General features: G+C 37.5%; 1 protein-coding gene across 2 annotated transcripts in view; it reads left to right on the top strand.

Moving 5' to 3' along the window:
• Positions 1–479: 479 nt before the first annotated feature.
• Positions 480–20,964, top strand: part of MAPK10 (mitogen-activated protein kinase 10) — an 80,127-nt gene continuing 59,642 nt past the window's right edge. For both annotated transcript variants that reach the window (XM_082051142.1, XM_082051141.1), the window contains exons 1-2: positions 480–546; positions 12,982–13,151. In XM_082051142.1, coding sequence (XP_081907268.1) covers positions 481–546; positions 12,982–13,151 — 236 coding nt within the window. In that variant the 5' untranslated portion in view covers position 480. The remainder of the gene's footprint in view (positions 547–12,981; positions 13,152–20,964) is intronic.

Below are 20,964 nucleotides of genomic sequence, written 5' to 3'. Positions count from 1 at the left end.
AAACTAGAACTACATGTAATATTTGTGAAGTGGTTGTGCCATGAATTTATACAGTGACATAATTAGTCTCAGTTTTCTATAACTGTCCTATTAATTTCCAACTTAGGACTTGGGTTTTTTCCTCTCTATAATATTAACTGTCTCAAATTCCCATATTGTTTAGAACTTTATTGACCTGATGTTTATTTTGTTGATATAGGAATATAAAAGTAACAAGATAAACTTTGAGGTAATGGCATGAGTTACTGTAAAATTTGGCAGATGTAACCAAGTCATATTTGAGACTAAAACCTTGATGAGCATCAGAAAGAATTTAGACCCTACTTACAGTTCGGGGTTCTAACTAATTTCTCTTGTCCACAAGCTAGATAGCAACTCAGGCTGGTTTTATAATCCAAATGTAGGTAGACCTGTGTTGTACTTGGACATCAGCAGACATACAAGATTTCTATGTTTACTTTTCTTTAATTGCAGGTATTTATGAGCCGGCATTTCTTGTATTATTGTGGTGAACCTACCCTGGATGTGAAGATTGCCTTTTGTCAGGTGTGTGTTCCTTACAGGTAAAACAAGGTACAGTATATACTTCATTTTTGCAGTTCATGCCATAATAGTAGAAGAAAAAATATAAGTGAATTTCAGCAACTTACTGCAAGTAACTGGTTTTAAGAATGAGAGTAAATATAAAAAACCAGAATAAAACATAACAGAAAATATTTTTCCATTTATTTTGGTTGTTGTAGTTTTGCTCTTGATCATTTTTACTTTTGTTTCCCTGAAATGTCAGTCCAAGGTAAAAATAATAGCAGGGTTCAAACAGGGAAATATGTTGGCTGTACTTCCAATAAACTCAATGATAAATCAAACAGTACCTACACAGATGCTTTCACAGAATTATGCAAATTAAAGCTATTTTATGTTAGCGTTTGTTTTTGTGAGACAGAGCCTTTTACATTGTAGTGTGTGAGTATAGTTTTCTGTCCCTTAGTCCAGTGAAGGGAGGATAATTGAAATTCTGGGGTTTATATTGTCTATAGTTGAACACAATGTGCTACGCAGGTTCTAATGTCATGAGACTGCACTGTATTTCAGACTGCAATTCTGTATTTCAGAATTACCCTTCAAATTCTTTGGTAACAATGGTTGCAACTCTAGAAGGCTGAAACTAACTTTGTGAGATGAAGAAAAAATGTATTGATTTGTCTGGTTTTTGGTTCCCTTGTGTAGATTATGTTAGTTAACATATATATGAGTATGCTGGTTTGACTGAAAATGAGTTAATTTTCTTTGTGCAGTTAGAAACCTTGCTTTTTCATAGCTACCACTCTCATTATTTGGACTTAGTTTGTGAACAAGAGATAACACCCCAGCACAGAGCTGATGTTTTTAATTGCTCTGGTCTGAGAGCCAAGGACATTCTGAGTGCTCTGCCCACAGGTGTGAGGTACCAAGGAAGAGGAGCATGGATGGGGCAGAGTTTGGCTGACATCCAGACTGATCAATGAGAGTATTCCATCCCATTAGCGTCATGCTCCAGGTATAAGGAGAATTGGGCCTTCCGGTTTCTCTCTTGCTTGCTCTTCCAGGCGTTCTTGCTCTTGCTTGCCCTGGTGCGCAGCCAGGGGAGTTTTGGGTCGGGACATTTAGTCTGGCCTTTTGCCATTTTGCAGAGGCCTCTGGGCTTTTCTGCCTGTTTTTCCTTTTTTCTCTCTTCTGGATCGTCTGTTCAGGACTGGGGTATCACTTGCTGGGACTGGCTGCTTAGTATGGATGGAGTTCATGAGGAATTGCCTGGAGTATCTTTTCTTTCTATTTTATATATATATATATATATATATATATATATATATATATATTAGTAGTGTATTAGTATTTTGTTATTTTATTAAACTGTGTTTATCTCAATCCAAGTTTCTCCCTTCCCTTTTGACTCTCTCACCTATTGGCGGGGGCAGGGAGGGGATGAGTGAGCTGCTGTCGTGGTGGTATTGCTAGCTTGGGTTAAACCATGACAATGAGTCACAAATCTACACACATTTTTCCATTATGAATGAAAAATTACTTTTTTTGCTTACTTCTTCTGAACAGTGCTTTATGTTTTAATTCTGTCTGTTCATAATTTTTTCATAAGATGGGACACTAGCAATCTAACTAGCTAGAGAGACACTAGGGACATTCTTCATTTTTGGAGGGGTAAGAACAATGCCACATTCTTAGAAATGGAAATCCATTAAATGCTGGGTTTTTTTCCCTTTATTTTGCTTCTGGGGTCCAAGAAAGTAAAAGCAGAATTCTAAATAAGAAGAGGGCTATTAGCTATATGTAAACATTTAACACAAAAAAGTGACAGGTGTTGGGAGTTTCGTTTTGTGTGTTTTAACTCAAGAGTACTAAATATCTGTCCTGCTGAGAAGGTTGGCTCTGCACTTAGTAAATTGTCAACTCTAGGATGGTTCTTGGCCATTCAGTTTAATCTCTTTAACTATCTTTAACTATCTTCTCTGTCCTTTTTTCATCTCCTATTCTTTATGTGCATATGTTTATCTAACTTACTTAATTTTTCTTCTGTTTTTGAGAAAATAAAGGATTTTGGCAAACCTAGTATTTTTGTGCTTTTTTTTTTTACAGAGATGGCTTGCAAAAAAAATATTCAGAAATTTGCAAAATTGTAAAAAAAAAAAAGGGGGGGGTTTCCTTAGGCTCTCTGAAAAAGAAGTTATTGATGAAAAGGTTACTTTCACTGTGCAGAATAGTTTTTTGCATAGCTCTGCTTGCCATCTTCCCTCTCCCTTTTCATTGGACCACAGCAGAGATGTACAGAAACATTTCTATTTTACATGTGCACAGGAAAGGTACTCTTAATGCTTTCCTTTTATATTCTGTCCTCCTTTATTCTGGGCATCAATCAGTGTGTGACCATGTATGGCCGATAGAGTGCATCTGTCACTGCCCTTCTGGTTCTTGATTTAGATTCTAGTTGAAACATGCTGCTGTAATTGTTCCCTTGCTGTTCCTGTAACTTAGTAAAAAATGTTCAGAGGAACATACAGAACTCAATGTGTTTGCAATGTTTTTGTTCAAGTATATATGATGAAATGAACAGCATTTTGGTTGATTTTTTTATCATTGAGTGAAACTGTTTCATCTTTAACACTGACAGCAGGTACCCAGAGAGGAGTCATCCAATGAATACATGCAAGATCTACTCTATACAGATGTTGCAGGAAACAGGATTTTAGCCTTCAAACACTTATTGCAGAAATACCTTTTTGAAACTGGCTGGATGGCCAGGCCCAAAGAATTGTGGTGAATGGAGTTAAATGCAATTGGTGGCCGGTCGCAAGTGATGTTCCCCAGGGCTTAATGTTGGAGCCAGTGTTTAAAAGATATATAGAAGAGCTTCTTAGGGACATGATTTAGTGCCAGAGTTAGGTTATGGTTGGACTAAATGATCTTAAGAGTCTCTTCCAACCAAAATGATTCTGTGAAATAATTCAAAGCCTGGTGAAATCAGTAGAAAGATCTATTGAATGCACTAGCTCAGTACCAGACAACATGTGACCTGCAGTCATTTTTTGAAATTGCAAATGTGTTGTATAATCAGAAATGCAGTTACTGAACTGGTACCAAAAAATGATTCCTAGGGTTGAAACATCTATGTATCAATCATAGAAAGCTTCTCTGTTATGAAATTAAGAAATCTTATGTTTTAGTAAGACCTGTAGCAATAGGACAAGTGGTGATGGTTTAAAACTAAAGGAGGGGAGATTCAGGCTGGACGTAAGGAAGAAATTTTGTGACTCATGTCTACCACATAGAAGTTCTGCTCCCATTTGAATCTATGCATCACTGCAGACTGTCTACAAAATATAGAGGTTGTACTGAAGTGTCTTTTAAAGGTACAATATTGAAGAGTACTCCAATGATTGTTAGTACTGTGGGCATATTATTCTTATAATTAATCTTTTGTGGTGATGTCTCTCTCATGGCATAAAAGACATAGGTTTTGGTACTGTGAAAGAACGTGACATATACCTAATTATAGGCTGTTCCTCTTGATGCAGAGCTTATGTTATCGAGTACACTAGTTTTATATGATGAAGTGCTAACTCAGCAGGAAAAGAATCTTAAGTGGAGTAAATATGACATTTTCCCCATTCACAATATGAAAACACCTAAGTCTGGCATTACTGTACATTGCTAGTCAAATGACGTTCTGAAATGGCCATCTTTTTTTAAGGTTGAGGAAAATGACATCTGCTTGTCTATTGTAATAGAAAGATAGGAGAAGATTTCTTTTTTAGGTTTACAGAATCTCATTAGACATCCATAGGTTGATATCACAACACGTTTTATGTGTAGGACCCTACACATTCTTATCGAAGTACAGCATAATGCAGGGTAGTATATTCTGGGCAGAACAGGACATTGAGATGTAAGCGCTCAATAATAATGTCTAAAAGATACTAATTGGGTCATCCATGTTTCCTTCTTTTAGTTGCTTTTATATATATATATATATATATATATATATATATATTCTTTTTAACAACATAACGTCTATAGCCTGTCAGACTTGTCAAGTTTTCTAAATTGCAGCTGCATAGGTTACTTTTATGTAGAATACAATTCTATTATTTTTACTTGGAGCATTAGTTCTGAATTTCCTTGTCTTTGAAAAACACATCTTGATTATTAGTAATTTTATGTCACAGTATTTCTGTACTGCTGCAACAATAATTTTCTTACAGAAAAGCAGGACATGTGCATACTGAGATGTCAGGGATCTGGTCATGCACATTAAGAAAACATATCATGTTAATCAGAAATGTAATTTCACATGCTAATTCCTTGGTATGGCATCATCACTAGTCTTTATTGCCTAGCTTAAACAATTTGATATCTCAGATAGAATACGTCAGCGATTTTCACAGAATCACAGAATGTTAGGGATTGGAAGGGACCTCAAAAGATCATCCAGTCCAATCCCCCTGCTGGAGCAGGAACACCCAGATGAGGCTACATAGGAATGTGTCCAGGTGGGTTTTGAATGTCTGCAGAGAAGGAGACTCCACAACCTCCCTGGGCAGCCTGTTCCAGTGCTCTGTCACCCTCACTGAGAAGAACTTTCTTCTCATATTTAAGTGGAACCTTCTGTGTTCCAGTTTGTACCCATTGCCCCTTGTCCTATCATTGGTTGTCACTGAGAAGAGCCTGGCTCCATCCTCCTGACACTCACCCTTTACATATTTATAAACATTAATGAGGTCACCCCTCAGTCTCCTCCAAGCTAAAGAGACCCAGCTCCCTCAGTCAGCGCTTTTGCTTACTCACATTGGAATTGGTGCTGTATTGATGCCTACTGAAAAATCTTAGAATGAAATTTTAGTTTGCATGTTGAGGGTATTTTTGCAAACTTCTACTAATGTCATGCTTTTAAAAAAACTCAAAATAAGACCATTTAAAAAGCTTTAATTTCTCTCCAGATGTCTTTTTTTCCCTGTGTTCTGCAAACGGATTATTTCCAAATTCATGCTTATCTATCTTGAACAAAATGTGTGTGGACTTCCTAGATGCAATACTTCATCAATAAACATTTAAAAACCACATTATTTTAGAAAACTTCTACACACAGAAAAGACGAGCTTTATTAATTGCTTTGCTCTCCATTGATTGGTTGATTCATCTGGACCATTTTTTAATTATATCCCAACTTTGATCAACTACTTCAATTACAAGTTCAACTAATGCTTTAATCAGATTGGGTGGAATTATTATTAATACTTTAACCATTAAAGAAACTTGTCTTGATGCAGAACGTCCTATAATTATGTCTTCAATTTAAAAGGAGATTAATTAGTATTCCTAAGCAATGAATGAGCAGTGACCTATATCTTAGATTTCTAGGATGAAAATGATACTTTATAGTAATAAGAGCTGTCTGTTTCTAACAAAATGTGCAATTAAATTATTCGTCTCCTCATAGTCTTTACTTGTAAAAGAGAGAATCTTTGTATTAGCTGTTGCCTTCACAGTGAATACTGTAATTATATAATTGTATTGAGGTGGGTTTTTTTTTAATATTTCATATGTAGCATAGTTACATGCCTCTTTACCCTTCTTTTTACAGGAAGCCATGATATGCATTGGGGCGTAGCATTTTGTGCAGTCAGTCTTCTTATTACCCCGCTTGCATACTAGAAGAAAATTTCTTAAAAAATACCCAGTATTTCACTGCAGTTACAGTTTCCTGATAAGTGTAAGCCATTTGAGATATACCTTCTTACCAATACATGCAATAAATACAGGAGCTGTTAATCCCATCTTGGCTCTCACCGTGTGTTTCTACGTTCCCTTCACTACTATTGAGAAGTTGAGTGTACTTTCATTTTTTAGTGTTGCAATGTTTTGGCCAACTTTTAGTGATCCCATTTCTCTTTCCTAATCTTAATTGTATCTTGCTTTTCCCCATGTTGTTGCTTCTCTTTCAAATCTGGGGCCTTGGAACAAACAGATTAATACAAACTGCAGTGTTCCCTCTCTTCTCATTTCTCCTGTGATAAGTGGGTACAGCCATTGCTTTTCTCTGTTTGGACACAGCTTCACAGTGTCTTTGCTGCTTCCTATTTCTGGAGCTGTGCTTGAACAAGATGGTTTCCAAACATCTTTACCTTAGCTTTCACACCTACTCTTAAATCTTTATTTCCTGTATTTTTCGTTACATTTTCTGTTTGGATCACTGATTAAGTTCCTGTCTATAAAGAAACCTCAGTCTCAAGGAATCTTTTCTCTCAGTGTTTCTTCATCAGTCTTCTCATCCTTACCTTCTTTTGTATGATGACCAGGGTTGGATGTTACCTGTGTGTCATTGTTGATTTTTTTTTCCAGGCATCTAGGGAATGAGGAATCATTTTGAACTAGTTATTTTCTTGTGCAGATACATATTGAAAATCTCTTAGAAATCTGACCCAAAATGAAGCAGATACCTTTGGGTCACAGTGACTTCTGAGCAACACAGGATACCACAGATATGAACGAACTACAAAAATCTTGTGCCTGTAATGAAGAAGCAATTAAAAGTAGTTAAAGCTTAGTGAACAGGTGGAGGACAAGTGAAGAATATGTAAACAGTGCTTTGCTTTGTGTTTTGAGAAGGTACTGATGAAAAGGAAACAGAAGGCAGACCTACTAGTTCTTGTATAATCAGAGCTAAGTAAGAGCCAGTTATAAAGCTACTGGGGCTTTGGTATCTCAGAAGAGGTTAAACAATTACAGTGTATTTAAAACAAAACAAACAAAAAAATAGCAACAACAGAAAACAGGAGGAAAAATAGAAAACACAACAACCAACCAACGTTTATGAATAATGTACTCCATTGAATAAGAGTTTTAAATAGAAAAAGGGTACTCCATTGGAAAAGAGTTTTAAATAGTTTTAAAATAGAATGAACAAGCCAATATAGTGAAAAAAATGAATGATCAATCCATTAAAGTTAAGCTGTTTGCAAGAGTCAACTGACTACTTGAAAGGCTGACTTCATAAAGGAGGGTAGATTGTGTCTGGGGGGTAGGGCAAGACTGCTGCAGAGAGATTGAAAGAAGGCAGAGAATTAATCTGTGGGGAGGAAAAAAAAAACTACTCAAAACACACTAAAATCAGGAAGACTGAGTGACTAATATAAACCTTGTGGGATGGGAGTGAGATGGAAGAATGATAAGATAAAACCCTGTAATACTACACCCAAACACACACACTTGATAAAACCCCTATTTTTTGTCTTGATCTCTATCTGTGGACTTTTGAGCTCAGGGAGAGCCAGATTAAGTGAGAAGAAGTCTCACTTTATGGTGAGCAAAACAGACAGTATTTCTGCCATAAATGTGGTATATATGGAATACACAATGAAAAATTATTTAATACGTCTTTCTATGCAAAGATACTTTACATTTCTCAAGTGGGGTTTTTGAGGCTGTCCAGATCTACACAGCAAAACCTATGACCATTACATCCAAAGCAAAGAGGATTCAGTAAATATCTGTTCATCCTGGGATCCTGGCTCTTAAATCTTCTGATAAAATGATGGCTGTGCAAGCAGGAGGCTTGCCATTAAATTAATAGCGTTGTTGACTTAGCAGCTGCACACAGGTAAAGCAGAGCTCGCCTGTAGATACATTTTTGGAGCTGCCAAGAAGATTCTGAGGATTTTGTCATTTTTCAGAGTTTCAATTTGTATAATCTCAGTGTCAGACTTAAGGTCAAATTGTAGTTTTAAAATGTTATCCTTTTGGATCCTGAGGGAGCCAAAGGCATCTGCCTCCAAAACATGCTGTCCTCCAGGCCAGTTTCTCTGTCTGAGATGGGGAGGAGACAGTGAGGGCCCCTGGGGAGTGACTGCAATTGCTGGCTCAGAACAATTCTCTCCTGTTCATCTTTGGGCACTGTGCCAACTGCAGATGAGGAGTCAGCTTTTCAGTCTTCCATCTCATTCTCTTCCTTGCTTGCATTCACACATCTGGAGTCATTTAGTTGGTTTCGGTAGCCTTGAGTCACAGCACCTTTAAAAGTTGACGTGTTCCTGCAAGTAGTTCTGTGTGGAAACATGGAAGGATACTAGTGTTGGAGTAATGTTTCCCCTCAGTTGGTGCCTGGTAACAAACTCTGACAGCACTCAATGTCTTCGGAAGTGTGAAGGAGAGCAATTTAGCTTAAACTGCCATTAGCATGGTTTGTATTTATGAAAGCTTAGATGCATGAGATACTAAGCTGTAAGAAATTGTGATATTTTGGGCTTCTCGAGAATAGGAAGAATGGTGTTCAGAAACAAAGGTCTGTCAGTGAAAAATAGTTAATATAATTATTTTATGGGGTAGAAATAGACAAATGTGAATCTAAGGAAACAATTCACCTCATAATACAGAAAATAACATCCTTTGTTTCTGTTGGGCTTTTTAACCCTCTCTTTTTCTCTCTATGCTGTAAAACAAAACAAAAGTAAAACAACGTGTCTTGTAGCTGTGTGTGAGGCATTATTTGAGTTTCACTGAATTTTTAGGTAGGTGTTCTTTAAAAACAAAATATATGTTCTTGAACTATTTAGTAATGGTATATTTTTCCTTCATCTCAAATGCCTGAGACTTGACAGTTCTGTTCTTCTCCCCAGTTGTTGGGCTATTAAGCAAGCATCATTGCAGGTAAGGCTATGTGTTCAAATGACCCAACAAGGAGAGCTATGTTTTCAGTTCTGAAAAACTTTTTCTTCTCTAAGTTTCTCAGTATAGTGGAAGGAGAACAGCTATTAGATCTGTGTTAGAATTTCTCAGTTAGTTACTGGCAAAAGAAGTTAATGGTGCGTGCATTCTTGTACATGTGAAGTAAAAATTAACTTCCAGTCAGTGTTGGATAATGAAATTGCATTGCCCAAACTTTTATGGAAACCAAAACCAAATGGCACTCAGATACATACTTTGTCTCTGAGGAATAATCTTTCATGTTACACAGAAATCTGTGAAACTAGATGTGTTTTGTTCAAAGTGAAAATAATAGAGAAATTTGCTTTTGTTTCACACCTGCAATGTTTATTATTACACTGGGGCCTCAGTATTGTAGCTTGCCCAAATTCATTTGAAGCTCACCTAAAAATGTATGAACTCAGTGAAATTCACTTTCCTAGAAGACCTGTATGAGACCTTTTGCATCTTCATTGTGATATCCTAAGAAGTAAACCTGATCACCTTGTATATGTATACCCTCCCTTTCCCCAGCTAATTCTTCATGAAATGCTAATTGCTAGTTTCTTAAGATGTCAGTATCAATCAAATTTGGAAGAAGGTTTTGGTTCAGGTATGTATACAGAAGAGCATATACTGGAAATTCATAGCCCTGTGTTCATTTCTGCTCTCAGATAATCAAAGCTTCAACTTAAGCTGTTGGTACAGAACTTGTAAGCATTATATTATAGTAAAACCTCTTCCGAAATAGCTTACGTGGTGTAGATGGGGTGGCAGGTAGCAAAAAGAAAAGGAGGGGGGGATATTAACCACTAAACCAACACCAAGGCTTCCGGTAGGGGCTTGAGTAAGCACTGAAAAAGTAACAGAACAAGACCAAAACGTGGTGTGTAGGTTTCTTAAAGATCAGCAATGTGGATTTGAAGGCTTTGAGAAGAACCTTTTCATCAGAGCTTGAACTAAAGCAGACATTGAGGTGCTCTTATTAAAAGTATGAATTTTTTTGTTAAGGTCAAAGCCTTTTTAGCTGAATTTTAGAGTGAAACAAAACTGTTGTTTCATTGTTTTTATTGAGGAAGTGGCTGTTGTCTCAACTGGGAAATGGTTCATGATTTGATTATATGTCATCTCAGTTTGGAGATCTGATCAGATATGATTAATTCAATAACACTGTTAATTCATTGATTTGGGATTTGATTTAAATTACAAACCTAACGATTATTCATCTCCCGGTTCTTATAAAAATAAGCAGTATTTGGGGCTTATGCAGTAGGGTTATTTTGTTTTAATTTTGCTTATTTAGGCTTTGGTAAAAATAAGCAGAATATAGAGAGTAGGTTTTTTGATATTTTATTAGCAGTAGGATTTTAAAGGGAGGAAGCAAATCAGTAGATGATCTGGAGACTCATTGGCCTGTCCAGAAAGCTGAAGTGTTTGTCACTCAGAGGAGGCATTCTGGCTTGGAGTGAACTTCAAACTAAATCAGCCTATTTTGAATTTTATAAGTAATTCTTGGTGTTGGTCTTTTCTTTCAAAGCTCTTTATGGGTCACAGATTTTTTTTTTTTTTTTAATTAGACAGACTTAAGAGAAAAATATTAATCTAAAAAGAAAAAAAAGAAAAAAAAATCCAGCAAAATAAGATGGTCTTTACCTTTCCTGCTTGTACACAATTAGGAGCGGATTGTTGTAGAACAGTCTGTTTTCCACTGGTCCTAAGGACACTTCTGTGTCTTACTGTTTGTGGTCTTCTGCGCCCCATTGATCAATATCACTTAATTGCTGCTGAAGCGATTGCATACATTAATTATCCACACAACTGAGGTACTACAGAGTGGTTCTCCTGAGCTGCTTTAATTGATTTTTAAGACATTATTGGATTTAAAATAACCACCATCTGGAACTGCGGTAGTTCAGAAATGGCACTGTAAGCTGCATGGGATTCCTGAGGCCAGCAGTTCACAGGCTCAGTCTGACTTTAAAAAAAGCAATTTTTATGTGTACAGGATACTAAAGGCAGAATGACAAAGTGTCTTTTCCTGTGTAGCTCCATATCATATGTTGAACTGTAGAGTAGCTTAGGAGTGAGGGTGCAAACAAGTCATGGCTGGCCTGGCTCACTCAAGACTTAACACACTCATCTGGCTTGTTTAAAAAAGTCACTGTATCTGTATTTCCAGATGAGCTAGCCTGAAGTCAGGATCACTAAGGAATAAAATTATTACGCTGATGCTTCATATAACATTGGTTTCAGAGTATTGCGTGTTAATGCTGAAGATTGTCTGCATTGTTCTGATAATGACATCAGAAAAACACAAGCTGCAAATGTGTTTGTCTAGCCAGATGGAACTGGAATTATTTCCTGTCTGTCAGGAGCGTATTACTAAAATAAAGTCTCTCGGTTCCAGGTCTGTTATGAATAGCCGAGCTGGCCAGATTTATGCATCTCTTCTCATGTAGTGGAAGGAGTTTTAAAACTAAGGCTACGTACTGTGAATCAGATGCAGTCTGGAATGATGTCCCTTTAAATTGAAAAAATAATAGTTGCCAAGTCAACTTTACATTTTTCCCTGTCCCATCAAAATTCAACATAGTATTCTGTAGTCTTATAAGGTGGCTGATTATTCAGATTTTTTGGAGAAAGCAATTATAATAGAGCAAATAAGAAAGTTTAGAAGCTGCATTGTGAGGACTGAAAATTAGTGCACAGGCAGAGAAAGACACATACAGCAGGAAAGTATATTTGAGGTTTGCTTCTGCTTATAGAAGGTATTTGGAAAAGCCTTGACTTCCATAAGTCAATCGGCAAATACTTGAGGATAGATCTGTTGTCACATGTCGAACTTTTGCATCCTGTGCTCAGCATCACATCGTGCAGGATCCAAAATTACAAACACTAAGTTCCGATTTTTAGCTCAAAGTTATTATGTACTTTGCTGAACTGAGCCCACTAGTAGTCATGAAATAGTTCTAATGTAACTTTTTCTATTGTAATTATATGAATTTGGGCAAGGTCACAGCTCTGCAGTGCAAGCATGAAATGTTTACAGTAACTTGTCTTTGTGTCATGAAAATTAGCCTTTGCTTAGGGCTAATGCATTTGTCAGGTCACAAGAGCAACTTTTATGTTGTTAAAACCCCAGAACTTGGGAAGATCTCCTGAGCTAGCGCATAGTCTCCATGATACCGAACCATTTCAGGCCACAGTTCATCTCATAAAGTGCTGTTTCTTCTGCAACTCCTGTTGAAAGGTTCTCAGGGCCTTTATCATATGCTCAGGGAAAGCTTTAGTGCTAATGTGAATGGACTTACTTGCCTTATCTGACCAGTGACAAAGAGCATAATTCCTGTGTCTGTTGTCCCATTTCTTACACTGATCTAAGTATTTTCATTTTAAAATAAGGTATTTATTGCAGTACAAATGAGGGCAGAATCAGCAGGAATACGTAAGCCAGTAGTCATAAAGCAGCAGTGATGAAAGGCAGAGACCAGTAGTCGAGGGTAACTGTCACAAACATTGGCTGGAGAATTTGCTAGCTTTCTTTCTTTGGTGGCTTTTTACTGTAACTTCCTGGGTGAAAGAGGGTTTGATACAGTCTTCAGGAGCATGTGGAGACCCATATGTAGATCTATGAAAATGAGTCTAAAATGACAATAACTTACATTGAAAAATTAGTATTCTGATGTTTTACCAGCCTTGGTTTTTGTGTTTTTCCCCTCCTCCCTTCCCCGTTTTCCTTCTTTTGTACAACAGGGATTTGGGAAACAAGTGGATGTGTCATATATTGCCAAACATTACAACATGAGCAAAAGCAAAGTTGACAACCAGTTCTACAGTGTGGAAGTAGGTGACTCGACCTTCACAGTTCTCAAACGCTACCAGAACTTGAAACCTATTGGCTCTGGGGCTCAGGGAATAGTTTGGTAAGTATCAGCAGTTTTTCTTATGCTTTTAAATAGGATTTGCCTTTTACATTTCTTCACAGTTTGCGAGCCACAGACATTGTCTAAAATTGCAAAAATAGCAGTCAGGCAACAGACATCCTGAGGCAGAAGGAGCCTAGTGATTCTCTAATAAATTCTGCTGGTGAGAATGATAGCACTGGATTTGTTTCTCCACATAGCAAAATGCAACTAGCTAGATAGCAGGAGAAAGATCTTATCATAATTGACAACTGTGGCACTATTTCTAGAGGCAGTGCAAATAATATCCCAAGTAAACCCTGTAATTTTAGTCTTTGTACAGTAAAAGTCACTGAGAGCAATATAGAAACCTGTCATATCCCATAACACTCTCAAGTATTCAGAATGGAAGCCTTTTAAATTGAGGTAACTGCTAATGTTTCCTTTATTCCTTAAAAGAGACATTGCAATGATGTGAATAATGTGAACGAAAGACACAAATGCAGTAGCTCTCCTAAATAATACAACAGGCTTATGGAATGCAAAATTATTATGTTCGAAGGTTGTGATACCCTGTTTGGCTTTTGCAGCTGCATTTTAGAGATGGATTTTAGAGATGGATTTTAGATTGCAGTGGCTTGTATTTAAATGTCTATGTGCAGGCATTGGTTACCTGCTTAATTATGAGGCATTAGGGTAACTAACACCACTTTTTATCTATAACTTAATCAGAGACAAAGTCTAATTCTATCTGTTGATTTTTTCTGACTTTGATGTGGTGTGTGTTAGCTTACAGTTGGAGGCAATGGTAAAGTAACAGGTTCCATTAATCCAGGGGCAAGTGGGCTTCCATGGATCATTGGCACTATAATTAGCAGTGTAACAAAAATTAGCAAGACATCCTTAGGTCTCAGTCTGCCACTTTGAGAATTTAGTATACTTTAAGGCCACACAAGTCCGAAGATTGATCTAAATTATCAAGTGCTTCATTTTGTATTTTAACCACAAAAGGGCTAGAGGTTAGTTTAAAATCAGTTTTGGGAAAAAAAACATACTTTAAGTCCTATTAATGTTCATTTTGCACTGTTTATCCACATTCATACATAGCAACAGATGTTTTTTGTTATTATTTTCGATTTAGGTGAAAATTATTTTATTGAACCTCTCTGCAACTGAGTTGCTGTAGTGATCAATTATGAGCAGCAAAAAAGCATAGAAATTAAGCTAGATAAAATCAGTAACATCCTGTGAATTTGTCTTTCATACTGAGTTGACAGGCAAAAATTAAGAATACCTTAGAAATAAAACCAAGTGAGTAAACAAATTAGTTCAAGTGAAAATTAACGTGAACCTCCTGAAATGTTTGAGCAGCATGGAGAGGCCATAAAAGGCCTTTTGCAGTTTGATTGTACAGATGTAGCAGTATTACATGATAGATGGGGAAGATAATGAACTTTTTTGCTTAGTATGTATTATGTTCTAATCTACCTGTCATGAGCGATAATTTATCAGAAATACATTAACAGACTGAGTGAAGCATGAAGAATCAATTAGTGAAAAATTTTGTGAAAACATGTAGTTTAACTAAAGGAAGACAATACATGATAAAATAATCTTCAGTTGTGTTTCTAATTTCATAATAATTATACAGTAATAACAGTAAATTTACACAGTAACCTTAAATACTGTTTCTACTGTAGAAACTTATAGTATTTAGAAACTATAGGTATTTTGATGCATATAGGATTACATCTAGAAAATCGATTCAAGGGAAAAAATGTACCAAAAACCTGCCTGTTTGTGGAGTGCTGCTGGCTGTGGCGAGGGAGTTGTCTTGCCCTGCTTCTCTTGTTTTTTGTGAAAGAACTGTCATGAGGAGAGCCTCTGTGAAAACAGTGGGAAAAACCTAGGTTGTCATTTCTTTTAGATCCAGTGATTCTGTTCATGCTGAATGACTTGTTTGAGGAGTGTAGCAGATCTGGGATGCCATTCTGTCTCTTAGTGCCAGAACTTGCACAAGTGCAGGAGCTGAATAAAGGAATGCCAGAAGTTGCAGCCAGTGACCTGCTTCTTGACTAGTCTAAATTTTTGCAGCTGGCAAGTGCTGGAAGAGCTGAGCTGCTGCTCCTTTTTCTGCTTTTAGTACTCAGCCACACAACCGTAATTCCCAAAGGGAACTATTTAAGAGTAGCTTTTTCAGTAATTTAACATAAAATCTCTCATTACTAATCATGTGCAAGATATTCCATGCCTCAGCACTAACTTCAGGCCCAAACTCTGCTTGCTCTTCTTAAAAAAAGGAGGCTGGGGGGAGACATTTCTCACTGTCTACAATTACCTCAAAGGAGTTTGTAGGATAGAGGGTGTTGGTCTCTTCTCCCAAGTAGCAAGTGATAGGACAAGAGAAAATGTCCTCAAGTTGCGCCAGGGGAGGTTTAGATTGGATATTAGGAAAATGTTCTTAACAAAAAGGGTTGTCAGGTATTGGAACAGGCTGCCCAGGGAAGTCGTGGAGTCGCCATTCCTGGAGAGGTTTAAAAGATGTTTAGTGCTAGAGTTAGGTTAGGTTATGGTTGGACTCAATGATCCTGAGGGTCTCTTCCAACTGAAACAATTCTATGGTTCTATGATTCTATGCTAGCTCCAGCTTTCCTGTTCGCTTGGATGTGGGACCCCACATGCCCAGCATGCCAGCTGCCTTTGCCCCTTGCCAGGTGCATTTGCCCCGGCAAGCTGCCTGCAGCCCATGGGGTAATTGTGGAGGCAGAGGGAGATGGAGGAGAGACACGATGTTTCTCAGGCTGCTCTTGGAAGCCGGTGTTGCAGGGCTCCTCGGCAAAGCCACAGAGTATTGAAGTCTTTCTCGCACAATTCTATAAATAGATGTCAACATAAGTAAGAGCAATTCAGTGAAAAGTAGTTCTTGTCGTGGGACAGAAACAGGCACAGGAAGCAGGGAATGGGGTTATGAAATAAATGGGGACTTCATTTGACTATTCTAAAAATTACACTGAAGATATAATAATTTTCTTGATACAGAAGCATTAAGGTAAAGATATTAAAGTCTTGAGGGGATGATAATTTATTAAATTATGTGAAGAAGAGCAAGCCATGTGGTGTGAGTGTTACTTATAATTGTCATTGCGCCCATGTGAAATAATTACAGGACTCGTTGATAAAGTGATGTTGGCTGTAGACATACTGCATTCCATATCTTCAGGAATTAATGGTAGGAGCTCTCAATGGGATTTTTGTTAACCGTGTTCACAAAATTATTTTTACCAGCAGGAAGAAAAAAAACTGGTTGGAATCTCTTGAGAAGGGAAGTTCCTCTTCACTCTGCAAAAACTGCTCTTAAAGAAATTGTAGATTGTTTGCTCACTGTACCCACAGTGCTGACATCTGTGAGAAAGACTATGTAGGGTGTGTTTGCATAAGCTTATCACGTTGGTTTAGACATGATGACAATGGGACATAGCTAAAACATAGCTTGAAGTATATTAGACCAAGCTCTGTAGTTGTAAAAACTATGCAGGCTTTTAATGACACACATTGAGTTTCAAGTCTGATAGAAACAGAAAACTTCAAAGGTAAAATGAGTTGAGAACAGTTTTCTGAGTTTAATTAGATACATGCTACTTAAACCACTGAGAGAAGCATTAGTTTGTACCTCTCTGCAGTGTTAGAAGGGAGGTGACAGCTGCCTTATTTTACAAGGGGGAGAGAGAGAGGTCACTTTAAGCCTGCAGGGATGGATGGTTTAGAAGAGGGTGGAGGGAAAGGGATTCTCATGTTCTATAAAATCAACAAAAATATGCTGATGGTGGAGTGAGGGTTTTCTTGTTTTTTAAATTAATACTTTTTGCCTGGAAGCAAAGCAGTTATCTGTAGGTTTTCTGCTGTGGTTTGCAAGCTTTCATTTCTTATATTTGCTGTGATATTTTGATACTGCCTCTGATGTCTAGGAAAATTATGTTGTATAGGAATATTTGAAAAGCAATTTGAAGGGGCTATGATAGTTTTTGAATTTATGATGGAAGCAAGTATGAAGCCCAGTTTTCCATGGCAGGTAGTGAAAAGATCATGTAGAGGCTTGAGGATGCAAGTAATTAAAATCTTAGAAGCAGCTTATGGAAGACATTTGGCCTGGTTTATTGACTGCATTGGTGCCTATACCTGTGTGCATTCTCAGGAGAAAGTGTTGGCTTTGAAGACAGAGTTGTCTGGGTGAGTATCAAATAGATGAGTGATGTCTTTCAGCTGAAATCCTGAGTTTTATCTTGCTATTTTGTGAAGAGTGAAGACAGACTTTCATGCTGTATGATGTTGGGATGTAGTCTAATAACATGTCAACTGGACAGGGGAGTGTAAACTGGGAGGTGGTTTATGCTACCTAGTTTATGCAGAAGGTTTTTGTAATATTTTGGGGGGAGTATGGGAGCAGGAACAATGTTTTGAGGATGTTTTTGGAGAGCCCTGGTAGTTTTTTAGTGAATGCATGATATATTTAGAAAGGTGTCTCATCTGCAAATATAGAGGAGTCTATAAATATATCCTTGAAGAAATAAATTGGACTTTTTTTTTTAATGCTGTTTATGGTTGTGTGGTTTTTCTGCCTTTTTTTTTTTTTTTTCATCTCGGAAATAGTGATTACATTGTATTTTTGAGCCTGCATAGGAAGGAGGTTGCAGTGGTTTTGTCTTCCCTGTAACAAGTAGAGTCAGCAAGACAACTGCTAGCTTGCTGTGTTGTCTAAGGTTCTCCTTTGCTGATTTAAATGTAATTTGGCGATTCAATCCTAAGAAGTGCAGAGTTCTTCCAAACAGGCATTTATGATGGTGGTGCTTGTTGTTGCTATATAACTGCTGATTGTTTTCCCTAGAGAAATCACCAGGAGCAGGAATGCAACAGATTCTGTCCAGTATGTGAAGGGGTTTTTGTTGCTGTTCTTCTGGGAGCTACCATAGAGAAGTGTCCTGTTGTGTCATGATGCTGGTCATGAAAGATTTGTGAAGATGGAACTGGCTAAAACTTCCTCTTACTTTCTGTATATTCATGTATACTAAGAAAATTATTATAGGAATACCTCTTCTATCCTGTAGATCTCTGCTAGATGTCTGTGAAGAATATGAACATAGCCAATCAACAGAACTACATAAAAATAAAGTTTACTTTAGTATGACTGTGTTCTGCATGGAATGTGCCTGCAAATAATGAAGAATATGGGATCCCTGAGTTTGCAAAAACACTTGAGCTCTTTTGTATGTTGGTTATCCTTCAGTTCTGATTTTGTGTAGCACGATTGACTCCTGGTCTTGAGTATGAGGCTCCAAAGAGATACTGCAATGGAAATAACAGTAAAAAACATAGAAAAGAGGAGATGACATCTCTGAGCATAATCAATGCTGAGCCCACACTGATCAAAGAAGAATAGTTTATGTATTTGCTATGGTGCAATGGAAAAGAGAATAGTGACAGTGTCTTGCAGTTAATGCACAACCCTGTTTCTATTGTTTAGCTGGACACTGGCATAATAAAGTTGTCGAGAGATTAAGATATTTCTCCATCATGACCCTGCCATCTCAATCACATTGTTTTGGTTTCTTTGTGCCACTGAACAGAAATACTGTATTCCCTGACAGAGGTCAATGTTTCCTCTTGTATAAACCAGCACAGTTTTGTGCAAGAGTAATGTAGAAAATACCTGTCAGTTTGTACTGTAAACTATTACTGTACTGTTAGTGAAAAAAGCCTGTAAATTTAAACAAATTCTCTGATCCTTCCCAGTGCTAATATCTCCTACAATGACAAAACCTGATGAGATTTACACTTTGTGTTGTCAAGTAGTAACATTTTATAACTGCCTTTGCAGATGACAAGCACCTATCTGCTCCCACCTCATCAAAAACTTCCTTTAGGTCACTGCCAGACTTCCCTTTTTGCACGTTTGTTCTATCTCACTCCTGTGCTTCAACATATCAGATTTTTTTTAATTTCTTTTTTTTTTTTAAGACTGTCCTTGCTTCTCCTGTTGTGTCATGTTGTCTTTGCCTGGAATTCAGTTGCAGACAAATCTCAGTTCAAGGAGGAAATCAGGGTTGAAATTAACTACTGTCAGTGCAGTGCAGGCATTCCTTAACTGAGGTCAGACTTGCTCTTTTCTTTCATTCACTTGAAATCCTGCCACCACTGAAAGGAAGACTGTTGCATCATCATCGCCAATGACCATGTGTTTTTCATGAGAACTATGTCACTAAACGCTTATGTTGTCTCCTAGGAACAAGGGGTTTCACCTGCGATAGGAAAATAGCTGTGACCATATGGAATCAGAGAGATAGGGCTCTAGGACAGGGCATTCAAATAAGAGGGCAGGCATCAAAACAAAGCAGCAGTAGAACCAGAAATAGAAAAATTAGAGACAGTTTGGAAGGAAATACACCTCAGATAATTCTGTTTTCTTTGTTAAGATGTATTGCTGATATTTATTTTCTGATACTAATGTGGTATACCGATTCTCAGTGTTTTACAAAAAGTAAAAGGTTATCCCTTATATGAACACCTGCTGTCCTTAGACAATTGTAAAAAACAGTGACAGTTGAAAAACTGAAATATAACAGAAGTTAGGTGAAATAGAAAGACAACATGAAACAAGGGATTGTTTATGAAGCCCAGGTGAAGTTTGTGAACAATGTAAGACGTGTCTGGCATAACATAAGTGGGAAAACACACCAGAATAGGCAAGAGTTGGCAATAGAGGCAGTTGGGAAGGGAAGCAGAAAGGAGGAAGACTCAAAGGCAGGAATGAAAGCATGTAGCAAACAGGGTGTTCTGGTTTGAGGTTTTTTTTGGGAGGGATGGTGTTTGTGGTTTTATTCCTGCTATTCTTTTCTGGATTTACGGTGTTACACCTCTCAATCCAAAATTGACTGGCTCCCATTTACAAATTGAAAATAAATTTTATATCTCTGAGGTTGCTAATTCACCAGGAGACACAGAAAGGGGTAGTTTTTCTAATTGAAACAAAAATCTTGTTTTAAAAATGTGTCAGAGCATCTACATCTTGAAATTTCTGGTGTAACAGGGAAGCCCGAAAACCCTGAGTAGTTTTTCATTTTGTTCCTGTTGAACACAGGTATTTCGGCTTGTTATACAGCAGATAAAACGTTTTGTACTCTTATAAATGATCAGTTCTACCTGCTCGCGTCTTACCTGTGTCAGACATGTCCCTAGATGTGAGACGCTGTAGATAAAGGAGAGAGCAGAATGAGTCAGAGCAGCCTGGGTTGGTTGTGAGTTAGTGTCAGTGTAGGGGTAGGTTGTGAATTAGCCCTTTGGCTGGGAGGGTAAAGGTGACATTTGTGGCAGGACTGGCTTTCTCCCCTCTGAGAACACCACCAAGTGACATTTCAGCATTTCTGATCTGCTCTTTCTCTTTGGTTAGAACAGCCTTCCAGAGGCTGCAGGGTTAGCTATGGAAAACTAAAGCAGCGAAAGGGTTAACCTTTTTACTTTTACTTTTTTTTTTCCTTCCATGATTATCACATTGCAGATGATGACTTGCTGACAATACATTTTTAGTGCTTGGTTGAATTTTGATTTTTCATCAGTTGAGAAACGCAGCAAGAAAAGTGGTGAAATAATGTTTCTTTTTCTCCAAACTGATAGATATTGTTCTGTCAGGCAAGCCAGCAAGTCTTTTAAACTATGACACTGAGATGGCTATGGAAGATAGTAGCTGTTTTCTATTTCAGTTTGTAGATCCAAAAATAACAGGTTAATCATGTGACTGACAGCTTGAAAGTGCTACGTATTCAACTTCTGCCAGGTGTATGGG

The sequence above is a fragment of the Streptopelia decaocto genome (assembly GCF_964273445.1).
Source record: "Streptopelia decaocto genome assembly, chromosome: 4".
Classification (NCBI taxonomy): Eukaryota; Metazoa; Chordata; class Aves; order Columbiformes; family Columbidae; genus Streptopelia; species Streptopelia decaocto.
Note: the sequence above shows the minus strand (reverse complement) of the source record. Positions and strands in the feature narration are given on the sequence as shown.